This window comes from Tachypleus tridentatus, chromosome 13 (genome assembly GCF_004210375.1).
Source record: "Tachypleus tridentatus isolate NWPU-2018 chromosome 13, ASM421037v1, whole genome shotgun sequence".
In the NCBI taxonomy this organism is placed as follows: domain Eukaryota; kingdom Metazoa; phylum Arthropoda; class Merostomata; order Xiphosura; family Limulidae; genus Tachypleus; species Tachypleus tridentatus.
Window position 1 is genome coordinate 32,616,228 of NC_134837.1, and position 15,780 is coordinate 32,632,007.

Below are 15,780 nucleotides of genomic sequence, written 5' to 3' on the forward strand. Positions count from 1 at the left end.
ATAAGTCACATTCACTGCTGAACATCCAAAGTCTGCAAAGGACCTATTGTTACGTTTAAGTCCACGCTGCACTAGTTGAAGTTGAAGTTTAACGTCACTCAACGCCAATAATGAGTATGCCCCGTAAGCATCAATAACTGATTGGCATCTCCTGCCCATGGAAGTGATGAGATGACGAATCACATCCTGTGGAATGGCTGTCCACTCAGCCTGCAAAGCTGCTGCAAGCTGAGGTAGAGTCTACGGTTGAGGTTGTCGCCGTCGCAGACACCGGTCCAACTCGTCCCAAAGATGTTCGATGGGGTTTAAATCTGGTGATCTGGAGGGCCATGGAAGAACGTTGATGTTGTGGTGTCTCAAGAAGACAGTGGTGAGTCGGGCTGTGTGAGGACGGGGCGTTGTCATGTTGAAAAATGTCGTTGACGTTCACCATGATGGGTTGCACATGGGGCCTAAGAATCTTGTCGACGGTTGAGTACGGTCTGATCGGAAACCCTACGCAGCCCTGGTATGGTTGAGGCAGTAGACGTCGCAGTGGTGGTCCTATCCCGAAGGTGGCGTAACCGGATGTAGCAATCTTGTGTGGGCGTGGTCACACGAGGTCTGCCAGATCGTGGACGGTCACAAGTTGATCCATGTTGTTGGTGACGATTCCATAGCCTTGTGATGGTGCTTGGGTGAACATTCACAGCTCTGGCAATATCTGATCGAGATTCGCCCGCTTCCAAGCGACCAATGGCGTTGTTGCGTTGTGCTTCAGTCAGTCTTGGCATAACTGTATTGCGTGTCGGTGGCTTAACACTGAGCTATGGAAACCGAGAACCCGTCACTTTTATAGGGATTTTGCACATGTTGCACTTGCAGAACACGCAGATCTCTCAAACAAATTTATTGGACATGAATACATTTTGGGGAAAAATCCAATGTTTTCCTCCGTTTTCAAAGTGCACAACTTTTATTGTCATTTTGGTCTGACAATCAGTGCCTTAACACGTGTAACATCACATACTCTGAGCTTGTAACGTTATTATATATATTTCTCTTTAAAATACCAAAATATCCCTTTTGCGCGTTTCTTTTTTTTGAAGAGTATATATTGTATGACAGAAATCAACATCAGACAAGAACAAAGTTGCAAAGGTTTCCAGACAATTTTAATTTTGAGGTTTTGGGTGACAGTGAATATATGATATGTTTTGTAACACAAACATGCCTAGCACAAGTGACAGAAAATAAGAGGTTGGACTAAACAGCATTATATAAAAATACAAAATATTGAGTGTGTTATATTTTTAAAAAATGTTTTGGAAATTCAAATCAGCAAGTTGCATGATATCCACACCTTACACAAAATTGTGTTGGAATAGAAAATATTATAATTATATTTTACATTGGCATTTTTTTGGTAAAATGTTAACACCAAAAATTTATTACTTTTGGGAAAGGTGTATGAAAGCTAAACAGTGACAAATTCAATTTATAAATAGGTGTTGAAACTGGAGATTTAGAATTTCCAAGATGGCAATATATCTTGTACTTAATGACATTGCAGAAAAAAGAATGTGGGTTAAATTGGAGCAGCAAGACCTTAAAAAAACAGGCCTGAAACAATTTGTACCCAAAGTGTAGGATTGTGTAACAGGTGAGAATTCACAAATGTAGTGGCAGTGACAAAAGCTGTCAGCATACCCTAGGAAACAGAATGCAACATAATCAATAACAATCTCTGCCTAGAAAAGTGACACAAACTGCTTCCTCAGTATTTCTGTTCAACAGTCTTATACCTCAAGTGGATGGAGAATGAAATGCGTATTCAAGTTCTTCCATACAAAGACATCTTGATCAAGGCATTTATGGATCTCTTTATGATTTGACTGTTGAAACAGGTGCTGGGCAATTGTTATCCTGGTACATTATATGGGTCATGGAAAGCAATTGGAAATGACTGGTGCAATTTTGATGTAACAGCCTTATAAAAGAGCCTTTTTCAATTGAAATTGCTGCAGGGCTGTTATCAAGGTTCGTGGCTGTCAGACAGCAAATGACTGGACATGAATTGCAGTACTGTGGTGAGGCTTCAAAACTGTTTTAATATAACACATTCAACCTTTGTATAAATGTCAGAAGTTGTCTTTTAAATAACTGTTGTTTTAGAGCATGAACATTTTCGTGAGAAATGAAATTTTTATCAAGAAGATGCTAACAGCATTGACTTTTCAATTACCTTACAATAAAGTAAATATCCATTTGGTTAATAGCATTTTTCTGTCTCCCACAGTTAATTGAAGCAGTTGTGCTACCAATGACCCATAAAGAAAAGTTTGAAAACCTAGGAATTCAACCTCCCAAAGGTAAGTTTTTCAGAACTTTTACTTGTGTGTGTGTGTGTGTGTGTTACATTGATCAGGTTCTGGGTGAGAATTATGTGTAAGAACACCAGTAATGTACTTCAATATTTTATTTGTTAAATGTTATTATTTTTATATTTCTTTACATCACCTCATATTCTCAGCTTATTAAATGTAATTTATTTAACCCTCTCACTACAGGTAAGTAAAAGTGAGCTAGTTGTGACTTTTTACAAAATTACATTCAGACTTTAAACTATCTTATTATCAATGTAAGTCAATACATTGACATTAAAATATATCTAACAAATCATATATTAATGTTATATAAGTTTAAATTGATTAATTTGAAAGGAAAATATTTAAATAAATTCTCAATCTCCTCTTGTCTATGTAATGTAAAATGAGTTTGCTCTGACTAGCCCATTTTCAGTTTTTCACCTCTGTATGAGACACTGTGTTTAACTTAAGTTGCTCATTATAGTATAGATATTATGTCTTTGTATATGGGAGTAATGCTCATAAATAATTAATTGTAGTTTCTTCATAGATGTCCATTTAACTCTTGCTCTGAAATGTTTTAGGAGTTCTTTTGTATGGACCTCCTGGAACAGGGAAAACCTTAATGGCAAGAGCATGTGCTGCTCAGACTAAATCAACATTTCTCAAGTTAGCAGGCCCACAGTTGGTTCAGATGTTCATTGGTGATGGAGCAAAACTTGTGAGGGATGCATTTGCCTTAGCCAAAGAGAAAGCACCAGCTATTATTTTTATAGATGAATTGGATGCTATAGGTATGTTTGAGTTTTTCATTGAGAAAGCTTAGATAAAACTTGAGGTATGTATGGATTACTTTGGACAAATTCAGAATATTTAAACTAGTTAAGTTTGTAGTATTATTAAGAAATTGCATTTCTTTTAATTAAATGCATTCTAGCTGACACTTTGTTTTTGTAGTTACTAAGATTAACATAATTTTCTTCACAGTCTTTTTGTAAAAAGGTTTGAAAAATACAGTTAAACATATGTAGAATTGTTCAGTTTTGATATAAAAGTGTTTTTGATTAGTTTTTCTGTAAAAACCATGGGAATTATAGTTGTGAAATTCAAGCTTTGTTAAAAACGTTTCAAGGAAATGCAAATTTTGGTATTGGCTTAATTTATGTTTTGTGTCTTAAATATTGTTTGTTTATCTTGTGAAGTTATGTGGAATATATTAATTGCTTTGTTACTGTGTAAGTGTTGCAATGTCAAACACAAATGGAAATAACTTATTACTCTGCAACCTCTCACTTGTTTTCTATTAAGGGATTACTGACAAATCAACAGTCTGACCATATTATATAGATGTAAGTTTTGTACAAGTTATGTTTTGGATTATTCCTAGGAACTAAGAGATTCGACAGTGAGAAAGCTGGAGATCGAGAAGTTCAAAGAACAATGTTGGAATTGCTTAATCAGCTAGACGGTTTCAGTTCAACTACCGACATAAAAGTACTTAAACATTCTTTGTTTTTTCATAATAATAAATGTTAAGTGAGTACAAATTGAAATGTTTATATTATTTATTAGGACATATGTGAAACTTACTGTATTGTGTGTGTGTGTGTGTAGTTTAATGATGTACTGTTTATAACTAGTTTGTCTTCGACTCAGTACTTAATCGGATGTGGCAGGAGAACATTTTTCCTTATGCTTGATGCAAGACTATTGTCCTACCTTTTTTAAAGCCTGGGAAGGATTTCAGGATTTTTTCTAATTATCTTCCAGTTGCTTTGACTAGCTGTCTTTGTATGGTCTTAGAGAGGATTGTTAATACTCATCTTGTTTGGTTCTTTGAATCAAACAATCTCCTCTCACCCATCCAGTGCGAGTTCCATCAACAACACTTCACTGTGAACCACCAGATTCTTTTTGAAACCTTGATCAGGAAGGCCTGAACTCGAGATAGAACACTTTGTTTTTGTCTTTGATATTGAGAAGCCTTATGACACTAACTGGAGGTACAGAATTTTGTAAGACCTCAATTTATATGGGTTGTGTGGCCACTTACCCAATTTTATTTGTAATTTTTTTTACATGACTGTTGATTCGAAGACCTTATAAGTCTCACTCTTTCTCGTTTTTTTAACAGCAACTTGGAGTCCCTCAGGGCTGTGTCTTAAATGTCATACTTTTCAGCATGAAAATTACTGCTGTAATCAACAACTTCTTCCAACAGTTGCAAACTGCCTTTAATGTCGATGACTTCCACATCTCAATTCAGTCATTGAATGTGAAGTTTATTTAATGGCAGCTTCAGATTGCCCTCAATCACTTGTTGAGGTGAACCACAATAAATGGATTTACCATCTTACAGCAAGACCATTTACATGCACTCTTGTCACCAATGAGGCTTACTTAAGTTCCATTTTAAGTAATATTGTTCTTTCTGTGGTCCCTGAGGCAAAGTCCTTGTTGCTGAAAGCTTATTTCCATTTTTCACACCAAGCAACTACTTGTCAAATGTATAAGGGCAATGAACACCCTCCATGCCCCCTCTTCCACCTTTTGGGAAGTGGGTTAATGTTCTAAGCTCAAGGTGTATGTCTTCATTTGATCGAAGCTGGACTATGGGTTTCTGATCTGTGGTTTTGCAAAGGCCTCTGCCTTAAAATGTTGGACCCCATTCACCATATAGGGCTTCAGCTCTGCACAGGGGCTTTCTGCACTTTTCCAGTCCAGAGTTTGTAAACTTTCTATGCAGTAACCTGTTAAACTTCAATCCTTATTGAAGCATCCCCCCTTCCTTGTGTCTTCTTTTCTCAGTAGGCTATACTCTATCATAATAGACTGTCTGTAAATCCTTCTCTAGGCCTTCAGTTGGCTGAACTGGGTCTGTAACTGGATGACTTTGCTATCTCCAATAATCAATCCATCCCGCTATGGCTAATTACCATCCTTACTTTTGTGACATTTCTTGGAGTCATCTGAGGTAGGTGAATTTTCCTGATTGGAAGTATCATCTTCTCATTACCAAACATCTTTCAAACTATTCCTCAGTTTCCATTTATATGGATGTTTTGAAATCAGGTGACTTTGCTATGGTTTGTTGGTGTTCAATGATTGCCTGCAGGATCCCATCTACAGTTTTTATGTTCACTGTCAAGTTGTATGCTGTTTCTGTTGTTATGGATCACATAATAGCTATGCAATACACCAATTGTTCTATTAACACTGACTCTTAGCTGACCTACCATTGTGTGGCCTTTGTGACTTTAATTGCACACTGTTAGCTGCAGCACCATTTTAGGCGTGTTTTCATTGTGTTTATCCCTGACGTTGGACAGCATCATAATCATAATTTTAGCTTTTTAAGGGCTATGGGCCTTTCTAATTCTGTTTTTCCTTTTTTTGTTTACCTGATTTTTGGTCTTTGTTTAGTTTTTAATATTTTAGATATTAGATAATAGTTTAGATATTTTACATTTTATAGTCTTTTACTTTTGACGTTTTACCAGCTGTTTGATACGGATAGCCTAGTTGCCTTGCCCCAAAAAATGCCAAACCAACCAAACATCTTTTACTCAGCATTGCCAGGTGTCTTAATTTTTAACATTTGACCTTTACTCCTGTCTTATGTTTTTCATATTCACTTATCTCAGTAGCTGGTAAATGTTATTGACTGAAAATTTATTTTCGTAATTATTTCTATAATTTAGATTATTGGTGCAGTAAACCATGTGAATATAACTAAAACCTGATCTGTTAAATTATTTCTATAATTTAGGTTATTGGTGCAGTAAACCATGTAAATATAACTAAAACCTGATCTGTTAAATTATTTCTGTAATTTAGGTTATTGGTGCAGTAAACCATGTAAATATAACTAAAACCTGATCTGTTAAATTATTTCTGTAATTTAGGTTATTGGTGCAGTAAACCATGTAAATATAACTAAAACCTGATCTGTTAAATTATTTCTGTAATTTAGGTTATTGGTGCAGTAAACCATGTAAATATAACTAAAACCTGATCTGTTAAATTATTTCTGTAATTTAGGTTATTGGTGCAGTAAACCATGTAAATATAACTAAAACCTGATCTGTTAAATTATTTCTGTAATTTAGGTTATTGGTGCAGTAAACAATGTAAATATAACTAAAACCTGATCTGTTAAATTATTTCTATAATTTAGATTATTGGTGCAGTAAACCATGTGAATATAACTAAAACCTGATCTGTTAAATTATTTCTATAATTTAGATTATTGGTGCAGTAAACCATGTAAATATAACTAAAACCTGATTTATTAAATTATTTCTATAATTTAGGTTATTGGTGTAGTAAACCATGTAAATATAACTAAAACCTGATCTGTTAAATTATTTCTGTAATTTAGGTTATTGGTGCAGTAAACCATGTAAATATAACTAAAACCTGATCTGTTAATTATTTCTGTAATTTAGGTTATTGGTGCAGTAAACCATGTAAATATAACTAAAACCTGATATGTTAAATTATATCTATAATTTAGGTTATTGGTGCAGTAAACCTTGTAAATATAACTAAAACCTGATCTGTTAAATTATTTCTATAATTTATGTTATTGGTGTAGTAAACCATGTAAATATAACTAAAACCTGATCTGTTAAATTATTTCTGTAATTTAGGTTATTGGTGCAGTAAACCATGTAAATATAACTAAAACCTGATCTGTTAAATTATTTCTGTAATTTAGGTTATTGGTGCAGTAAACAATGTAAATATAACTAAAACCTGATCTGTTAAATTATTTCTATAATTTAGATTATTGGTGCAGTAAACCATGTGAATATAACTAAAACCTGTTCTGTTAAATTATTTCTATAATTTAGATTATTGGTGCAGTAAACCATGTAAATATAACTAAAACCTGATTTATTAAATTATTTCTATAATTTAGGTTATTGGTGTAGTAAACAATGTAAATGTAACTAAAACCTGATCTGTTAAATTATTTCTATAATTTAGATTATTGGTGCAGTAAACCATGTAAATATAACTAAAACCTGATCTATTAAATTATTTCTATAATTTAGGTTATTGGTGTAGTAAACCATGTAAATATAACTAAAACCTGATCTGTTAAATTATTTCTGTAATTTAGGTTATTGGTGCAGTAAACCATGTAAATATAACTAAAACCTGATCTGTTAAATTATTTCTGTAATTTAGGTTATTGGTGCAGTAAACCATGTAAATATAACTAAAACCTGATCTGTTAAATTATTTCTGTAATTTAGGTTATTGGTGCAGTAAACCATGTAAATATAACTAAAACCTGATCTGTTAATTATTTCTGTAATTTAGGTTATTGGTGCAGTAAACCATGTAAATATAACTAAAACCTGATATGTTAAATTATATCTATAATTTAGGTTATTGGTGCAGTAAACCTTGTAAATATAACTAAAACCTGATCTGTTAAATTATTTCTATAAATTAGGTTATTGGTGCAGTAAACCTTGTAAATATAACTAAAACCTGATCTGTTAAATTATTTCTATAATTTAGGTTATTGCTGCAACAAACCGTGTAGATATATTGGATCCCGCTCTTTTACGATCAGGACGATTGGATCGAAAAATTGAATTTCCTGCACCAAATGAAGAAGCTCGTGCTCGTATCATGCAAATCCACTCCAGGAAAATGAATGTTGAGTGAGTTTCTCTAAACAAAATGTTTGTGTAGCATCCTGTTTGTGCATGTTTATAATCTTTTGTATTTAAATTTGTAAGTTGGGAAAATAATCTGTTTAGTTCATCAAACTTTCTGATTTTGAATCACAGCTCATACAAAAACTTATAAATTCGTTTTTTGGATTATTTTTTGGATACTAAACTTTGAAATGTAGTGCTATGAAAATATGTTAATGCTGGAAGGCATTTGATCAATAAAGAATAGTGATATAGTAACTACACAAATTTTGAAAACTAAAATCCATACAAGTAAGAAAGAGCTTTACAAGAAGTAGATTGTATGAAAGAAAATAATGTTGCCTTTCACTCAAATATTTTGTTTTTAAATTGATTGTGTTAGAAATGAAAAATAAACATGGACAAAATTCTGTATATAAAAACATGATATTGAGTTGGAAAAGGTTAAATGGTTGATGACACTATGTAACAAATAAAAATTAGTGTTTTTCATTTTACCTTTTCATATACTTCCTACAGTCCAGATGTGAATTATGAAGAACTTGCTAGATGTACAGATGACTTTAACGGAGCTCAGTGTAAAGCTGTATGTGTTGAAGCAGTAAGTGAACTTTTAATTTGAAAATTAATTTATATGAAAGGATAGTAACTTAGTATTTTAAAGTATTATAAATTAAATTATTAAAAGTTGCAAGTCTTTACTTTATACATGTTATGATGTTTGTAAATTAGCTCTAACTCTAGTTCTTTATATTAGGCAAAGATTTGCAGTTTGCTGTAACTAAAATAAAAAAAACAACTGATATTGTTACAGTGCAGTTCAAGTGTCAGTCCTGAAAAACTCTATTGTTGCACACACTTTGATTCCAAATTTAACAAAAATAATTGCCAAAACATTGACTTGCATGAAATGCAATTCCTTAACTCAATTTATACAGGGTTGATGAAATAAACCTACAAGTAGCCGTACATTCTTTTAAAGTTAACATAATATTGTATACATGAAGAACCTAAAGTTTTGATAAATCACATAAAAGTATTTTATACTAATTTTCAGCTTTTTTTCTTAATTTTTATAATAAAACTAGTGTTACAATAAAAAAAGAAAACAGAAAAACAGCTATGAAAGTATGAATATATGAAATTAATATATGGTATAATGTGAATTTTTATGGTAACTTTTAGAGTAAGTTTCCATTACAATAATCTCTTGCCAATTGTAACTAGTATTTGTGGCAGTGTTTTGTTCAAGGCTTCAGATAATGTTTATTATTATATGCAATGTTTAATATATTGTAATATACCAAAAAACTGAATCAGAAAATAAAATGATGCCATTGATACAAAATATATATATATATATATAATTTAAAACAGAGATCGTTTGGCCAATTTAGCTTGCCCCATTAGAGATACTAAATCAGAATAGAATGCTTATTCAAACATGTATTAAGCCTTCCCTTAAACTACCACATTTGAAGGTAGCTCACTCTAAGGCCAACTATCCTGTTAGAAAAATAAAGCTGTCATAATTGAACTTGACTGTTAACATTATAAAGTTTATTTTTGTTTTGACAAATCTTACTGTTCTCACCATCAAGTGAAAAAAGATGGTTCATCAATGCTGCCAGTTCGTATAACAATCTGAAATATCTCGTTCAGGTCCTCTATGACGCTTTTTCTTCTTTTGTTTTTACTAACAAGAGTAAACACTTTTAGAATCTTAACCTATCTTTATATGACAACCTTTTAGTCAAAGATATCAAAACAGTTTTCCTCTGAAGTCTTTCCAACAGTTCAATGCCTGTAATAAGGTCAGGAGCTTGAGATTGAACACAGTACTCCAAATTTAGTCTACTCGGTGACCTAAACAATGACATTATAATCTACTTTAGACTTGTATTCAGTATTTCTGCAGATACACCCTAAAATCCTATTTTTCCTACTGCTAGAAACAGTATACTGGCTTGGATGGCTTCAGAAACTGATTAATTAGAACACCAAGGTTTTTTTTACATAAGACTGTTAAGCTTATTTACATCAATATTAATAATACAAATTATGATATTCCAAATCCATTACGTTGCATGTATTTTAATTAAAAGCCTTCTATTGTTTATTCATTCAACTCTCCAAATAATCCAAATCCTTTCATGTCATCAACAAATGTAAATATCTTATTGATCTTTTTTTTATTATTATTTGTCACTGGTGTAAATAGAAAAGAACATGGGTCCTAACATTGAGTCCTGAGGTATCTCACTTCTGACATTAACCTATCTTGACTAAACTACATTTGTAACAACCCTCTGCTTTCTTCCATCCAGCCAGTCATCTGTCTTATGAACCATTCTATTCTCCATGCATACAGAGAACTTTGAAACATTTTTTTACATTTGTTATTTTGTGTATGAATGGCTTATAACATTTACTGATAATCTGTACATTTTATAAAGTAACATTTCAAGAATACGGTCTGTGTGCAATCCACCCACTCAGATGCTCAGAAATCCACGTGAGGAATATTCTTAGTTTTTGATTGGTTATTCACACATTACAGACAGAAATGTATTTCTAAAAATAAAGAGGTGGATGGAGCCTCTGTTAAATGTAGTGATATTTCAGCAAATATAAAAAGATGGGAGGTTCTTATTTTATATTCTAGCTTTATCAGTATTGGTAATTTGAGTTTCTAATTCATAAGAAACTATAAGACTTTGTATTTGGACATCAAGAACATCTAATCTGAACCAGTGCTGCATTCAACATAGCACATGACACACAAAAAAACATTTAGGATTTTTTTAAACATTCACTTCTAAATTAAGAAATTAACTAATGTATAATACTAAAATTTGAATTATATTCTAATTTGTTACACTGACATACATTAATAAAATAGTAGTTCAATAAATTTTGAATGGAAGTATACAAACATGATATGACCCTTGACCCATGACTGCAGGAAAGACCTGCCAGAATTGTCTCAGTAGAGTGAACAAACCTTTTGTGTAGCACCTTATCATATGCTTTCTGAAAATTCAAATACAACAAATCCATGTCTGTACCTTCACCTATATAAACACTAACTTCTTCAAAGAATGTCAAAAAATTTGTAAAATAGGATTTTCCAACAAAGTTTTAGACTTTTTTGAATGAATTTGCAGAACACCTTTTATTTTCAAGCTTTCTAAAACTTTTTTCACAACTAATGTAAGACTTACTGACCTATAATTACCAGGACAATGTTTTTCACCTTTTTTAAAAAAAACTAACATCAATTATCTTTCAGTTTTCTGCCCACTATTTGGAGAAAACTTAGGTAAAAAGGAAGTTTTTATTAACAGGTTTGGGTAATTATTTCTAAAGTTATAAATGCTATTCAAACACAACTAATTTTTGTTTCCCAAAATATAAACTGTGTAATTGTGAGCTAATCTGTTTTGTGCATAATTGAATACATCAAGTAAAACAAAGAGTTTTTGTTTTGCTTTTCTACTACTGACCTTGTGTGCACCCTCCCCTATTTCAGTCCCCATATATTATAAGCTAAATACTTTAAATATTTTAATACTTATACAACATAAAATGCTTGGATGTGCTTGATTTCTTTATAAATTATGCCTCATTGAACTTGTTGAAATATTAATGATTAATTTAGATTTCAACCTATGGAGATGTATTTACTGATAGGCTATGCTAAGAGTATAGATCATTATGGACAGGGATTTGGCATAAAGAGGCCTTTCTTGGATATTTGGTATTCTTCATGATGGCCTGGCATGGCCAGGAGGTTAAGGCACTCAACTCATAATCAGATGGTCGCAGGTTCAAATCCCAGTCACGCCAACTGTGCTTGCCCTTTCAACCGTGGGGGTGTTATGATGTGATGGTAAATCTCACTATTCATTGTTAAAGAGTAGCTCAAGTTGGTGGTGGGTAGTGATGACTAGCTGCCTTCCCTCTAGTTTCATACTGCTAAATTATGGATGGCTAGAGCAGATAACCCTTGTGTAGCTTTGTGTGAAATTCAAAACAAACCAAACCAACTTGGTACGATTAGCAAACACTAAAAATCAGTGTTTCTGGTACTTGATTATATTATAATCTCATTAACGAGAGAAAATGTTTGTTAACAAGTATATCAAATATTTTAAATTTTTTCATAAAAAATAAGCAAGTTCAGAAATGTACCAAATAGGAACTTGCCTTTAAGTTGTGCTATATTCAAGTTTTTAGGAAATTTTAAAGTAAACAGTATGATGTTAATACAGCTTCCCTGTGTATATTCTTGTCTTTCTAGGGTATGATTGCTTTACGTCGAGGAGGCACTGTTGTTACTCATGAAGATTTTATGGATGCTATTCTAGAAGTCCAGGCCAAGAAAAAAGCCAACCTTAATTATTATGCTTAAATGTGTTACAATTATTTTCACTGTAATATGTTCTGTATTGGATTCAGTAAATGGTTTTGTTAGAAATCTTCTGTTCAAATGTCTAATTTGTATTGTAAAGTTGTTTGTAAGTAAATGAAAACAATAAAAACTAAAAACCTCTTTTATATTTATAAAGCAGGTATTCATTTATAATAATAATAATGAAGGATGTGGCCAAGTTATATGCAGTGAAAATGAAAAGACACAAGTATCACTTTTAAGTTTACTAAAAGCTATTTGATCAAGACACATTGCAATACCTATCTGATGTTATCTTTGTTTTTGGTCAGAAAATAATTTTTCAAGAAAGTGTCTTCCATATTATGCAATAAGATGTAGTAGTTACTTTGTTTACTTTCTTATTCAGCCATGGAGACCTTTTAGATATAACTGTTATTTACCAGAGTTTGGTATTAACAAACTACATTAGTTGTATATGAAATATATGGTGAAGGATTTGTGAAATTGGCAAATTGCTATGAAGTAAGAATGTAATAACTGTAAAACTTCTCCCATCTGGTGTTTAACATATTAACTTCATTTGTATTTTTATTGTTACGTCATTTTTGTTTCTGTAACAAAATTTATTAGTGATGAATGGCACAAACACATAGCTGTGTGTAAATAGTGCCTCATAGAACTGGCATTCGTACAGCTTAACAATTATTAGATATAGCTAATAATATATTAAATAAGCTTGAAACAAAAATTAGAAAATAACAAACTTATAAAATTAAATGACTTATTCTAAATCTGAAAGCTGGGGAGACAAAACTTTCTTAAGAAGAAAAAAAAAACTTCTGCACTCTCAAGTGCAAATGTGGCTTATTTTTATTTGTTTTAAGTGTAAATTTTGGAATTTTATGGACGGTTACTATATTGTGGGGGTACTTTCCCAAAAATAAACTACATTACAATTTTTTTTTTATCGTAATAGCAATGAATAAACTCAGATGACTTATTTTGGTTCGTAAATGTTTTGATAAAAAAAAAAGTTATTACCTATTCCGTACCACAAAAAACTATAAAATGGTAGATGCCTCTATCAGTTTTTCAGATGAAACTGTATAAAAATAAGTTTTAAAACAACAGAAATACAGTTATTGCAGTTTTCAGGGTTATATTCTGAAATCTTATATATACATCTAATTCAAGGTCTACAAGGGACTTGTTCATAAATCTAGGTTGCCTCAGTTCACAATCTTTAAAATAAAAATAATAAAACACCCAAAGCCAGCCCTAATGATTTCACTATTTATCAAGCCTTCCCTTAAACTCCTTAAAGTAACTGCATCCACCACATCTAAAAATAATTCATTCCAAAGACTAACCATCTCATTAGAAAATTAAAGCCATCCTACCTGAAGATGACCCATATACAGCCCAACTTGTGTCTCCAGCTTCTACTATTCTTACATTGTAACAAACAAAAAGATGATGCATTATCACTATCAAGTCCTGTAATCTTAAACACCTTAATGAAATCCCCTCTAACACTTCTTTTTTCAAGAAAAATGGTTTCAGGAATATTAACTTCTAGTATGATAACAGCCTTTCCATCTCAGGTGTCATGATATAAAAGAATCTTTAGTTAAGATGTTATTAATTGGTTTATTTTGTGAATGAATATTATATTATTGTTTTCTTAATTATAAGAGAGTTAAAAGCAAATTATTAGAGGAAGTTGTGTTTGTAATTCATTGAAATTTAGAATATAGCGAACAGTTAATTTAGCAATAAATGTATAGTGTGTGATGAGAGGGAAAAGGTAGAACAGAGGAGCAATCTGAAGTGCAAGAGATGTTCTGACAGAGAGCGAAACCCTAACAATTAATATAGCTCTAACAGTTGATATTTATTAAAATGAGGCTGTGTTGAAAAAGATAGGAATATACTTTATTTCATTAAACAGAGTTCTAAAATAATTGAACCTGCCTGTTTGGAATCTGACAAAAAGTAGACAATTATGTGAGAGTAGGCCTATATGTAAAAAGCAGACATTTATTGGAAATAGGCCTAAGTACAGAAAACAAGCACAATTTTAGAAGTATAGGATACAAGTATGGTAACTCAACAGAATGCGAGTGAACTATACTCGTGCAGTAGCGATAGTAATGGAGAAATATATTTCCACTCGTCAGCTGAAATTCTAAAGCAGTGGAATAGGCCTAAGTTGGTTTTTGACACGAAGAAGAGAACTATAGTGTTCATGATATGCGAATGATCATCTAGTTTTAACGAATTTGTTTCGCATATATTTAACTAGTTTTGAATGTACATATAGTTTTGAAAACGAGTGCTTTTCATTAATTTTGTAAAACATTCACTCTCAGCAAGTAACAGGGACCTACTATAGAAAAATACTAAGCCCAACAACAACTCAGTGCATATATTTATACTATTAAGAAGTATAAGTAAAAGCCTTTAACTGACAATTGGCAAACACAACCATAATATCAGACACGAAATAACAACCTAGTACCCTCACCTGAACCCTTCCTAACAGTTCAATGTTCTTCCTCAGGTAAAGAACCCAAAACTGAACACAGTCATCTGTTAGCCGTAAGTGTAATTTTAAACATGGTGATATCGCTGCACAACAATTTTTTTGAAAAGTTATGCTTCCTGAAAAGATTTTGCTGATTGTGACAGATACCTGGTGGGTATGCACAAATATAGTTTTGGTTTTGCTTCATCACGTAGGAACTCTGAGAAAGAGACAGTTAACTGTTTACCGGCAATAACGTATTTAATTGCGTTTATGTTTCTAATACGCGATTAAATTAAGCATAATTAAAAGTGTTTTGCTTCTGATTTTTGTTTGTATTCAATCTCCGGTGCATCACGTTGCTGTGTCCAAAAGTAGTCAGCAAGCATTGACGGATTCTGTTGCCCTGATATCTTTTTTTCATTGTAGCAATGCCCTGGTGAAACTGAAGATTTCGATGAAACCGCACGTGATGGGCAAATTTGGATGTGATTTTCGTGATCAGCAGCCAAAAATCTATAAGGAACACCTAACAATGTTCAAGAAGCAAAAACTTTGTTGTGCAATGTATTTAATCCTATAAAAAACAATTTGTTTGTTTGTTGTCAAGCACAAAGCTACACAATGGGCTATTCATGCTCTGCCATTGCAGATATTGAAACAAAACTTTTATGGTTATAAGCCTCCAGAACTACCATTAATCCCAGCAGGAGCCCTTTAGAAACAACTTTGGTTAAGATGGCTAAATTTGGTACTGCATAACTATAAGTATATATATATATATATATACAAACGATAACTGAATTTCCTACATATATCTTCACAAAATTT

The 15,780-nt window shown here is 32.2% G+C and overlaps 1 protein-coding gene across 1 annotated transcript in view; it reads left to right on the plus strand.

Annotated features, from left to right (window-relative positions):
• Positions 1 to 12,596, plus strand: part of Rpt5 (26S proteasome regulatory subunit Rpt5) — a 36,758-nt gene extending 24,162 nt beyond the window's left edge. Inside the window, exons 8-13 of the mRNA XM_076475802.1 lie at positions 2,279 to 2,351; positions 2,933 to 3,142; positions 3,736 to 3,842; positions 7,884 to 8,029; positions 8,546 to 8,627; positions 12,330 to 12,596. Of these exons, the coding sequence (XP_076331917.1) occupies positions 2,279 to 2,351; positions 2,933 to 3,142; positions 3,736 to 3,842; positions 7,884 to 8,029; positions 8,546 to 8,627; positions 12,330 to 12,440 (729 nt within the window). The 3' untranslated portion in view covers positions 12,441 to 12,596. The remainder of the gene's footprint in view (positions 1 to 2,278; positions 2,352 to 2,932; positions 3,143 to 3,735; positions 3,843 to 7,883; positions 8,030 to 8,545; positions 8,628 to 12,329) is intronic.
• Positions 12,597 to 15,780: the final 3,184 nt, after the last annotated feature.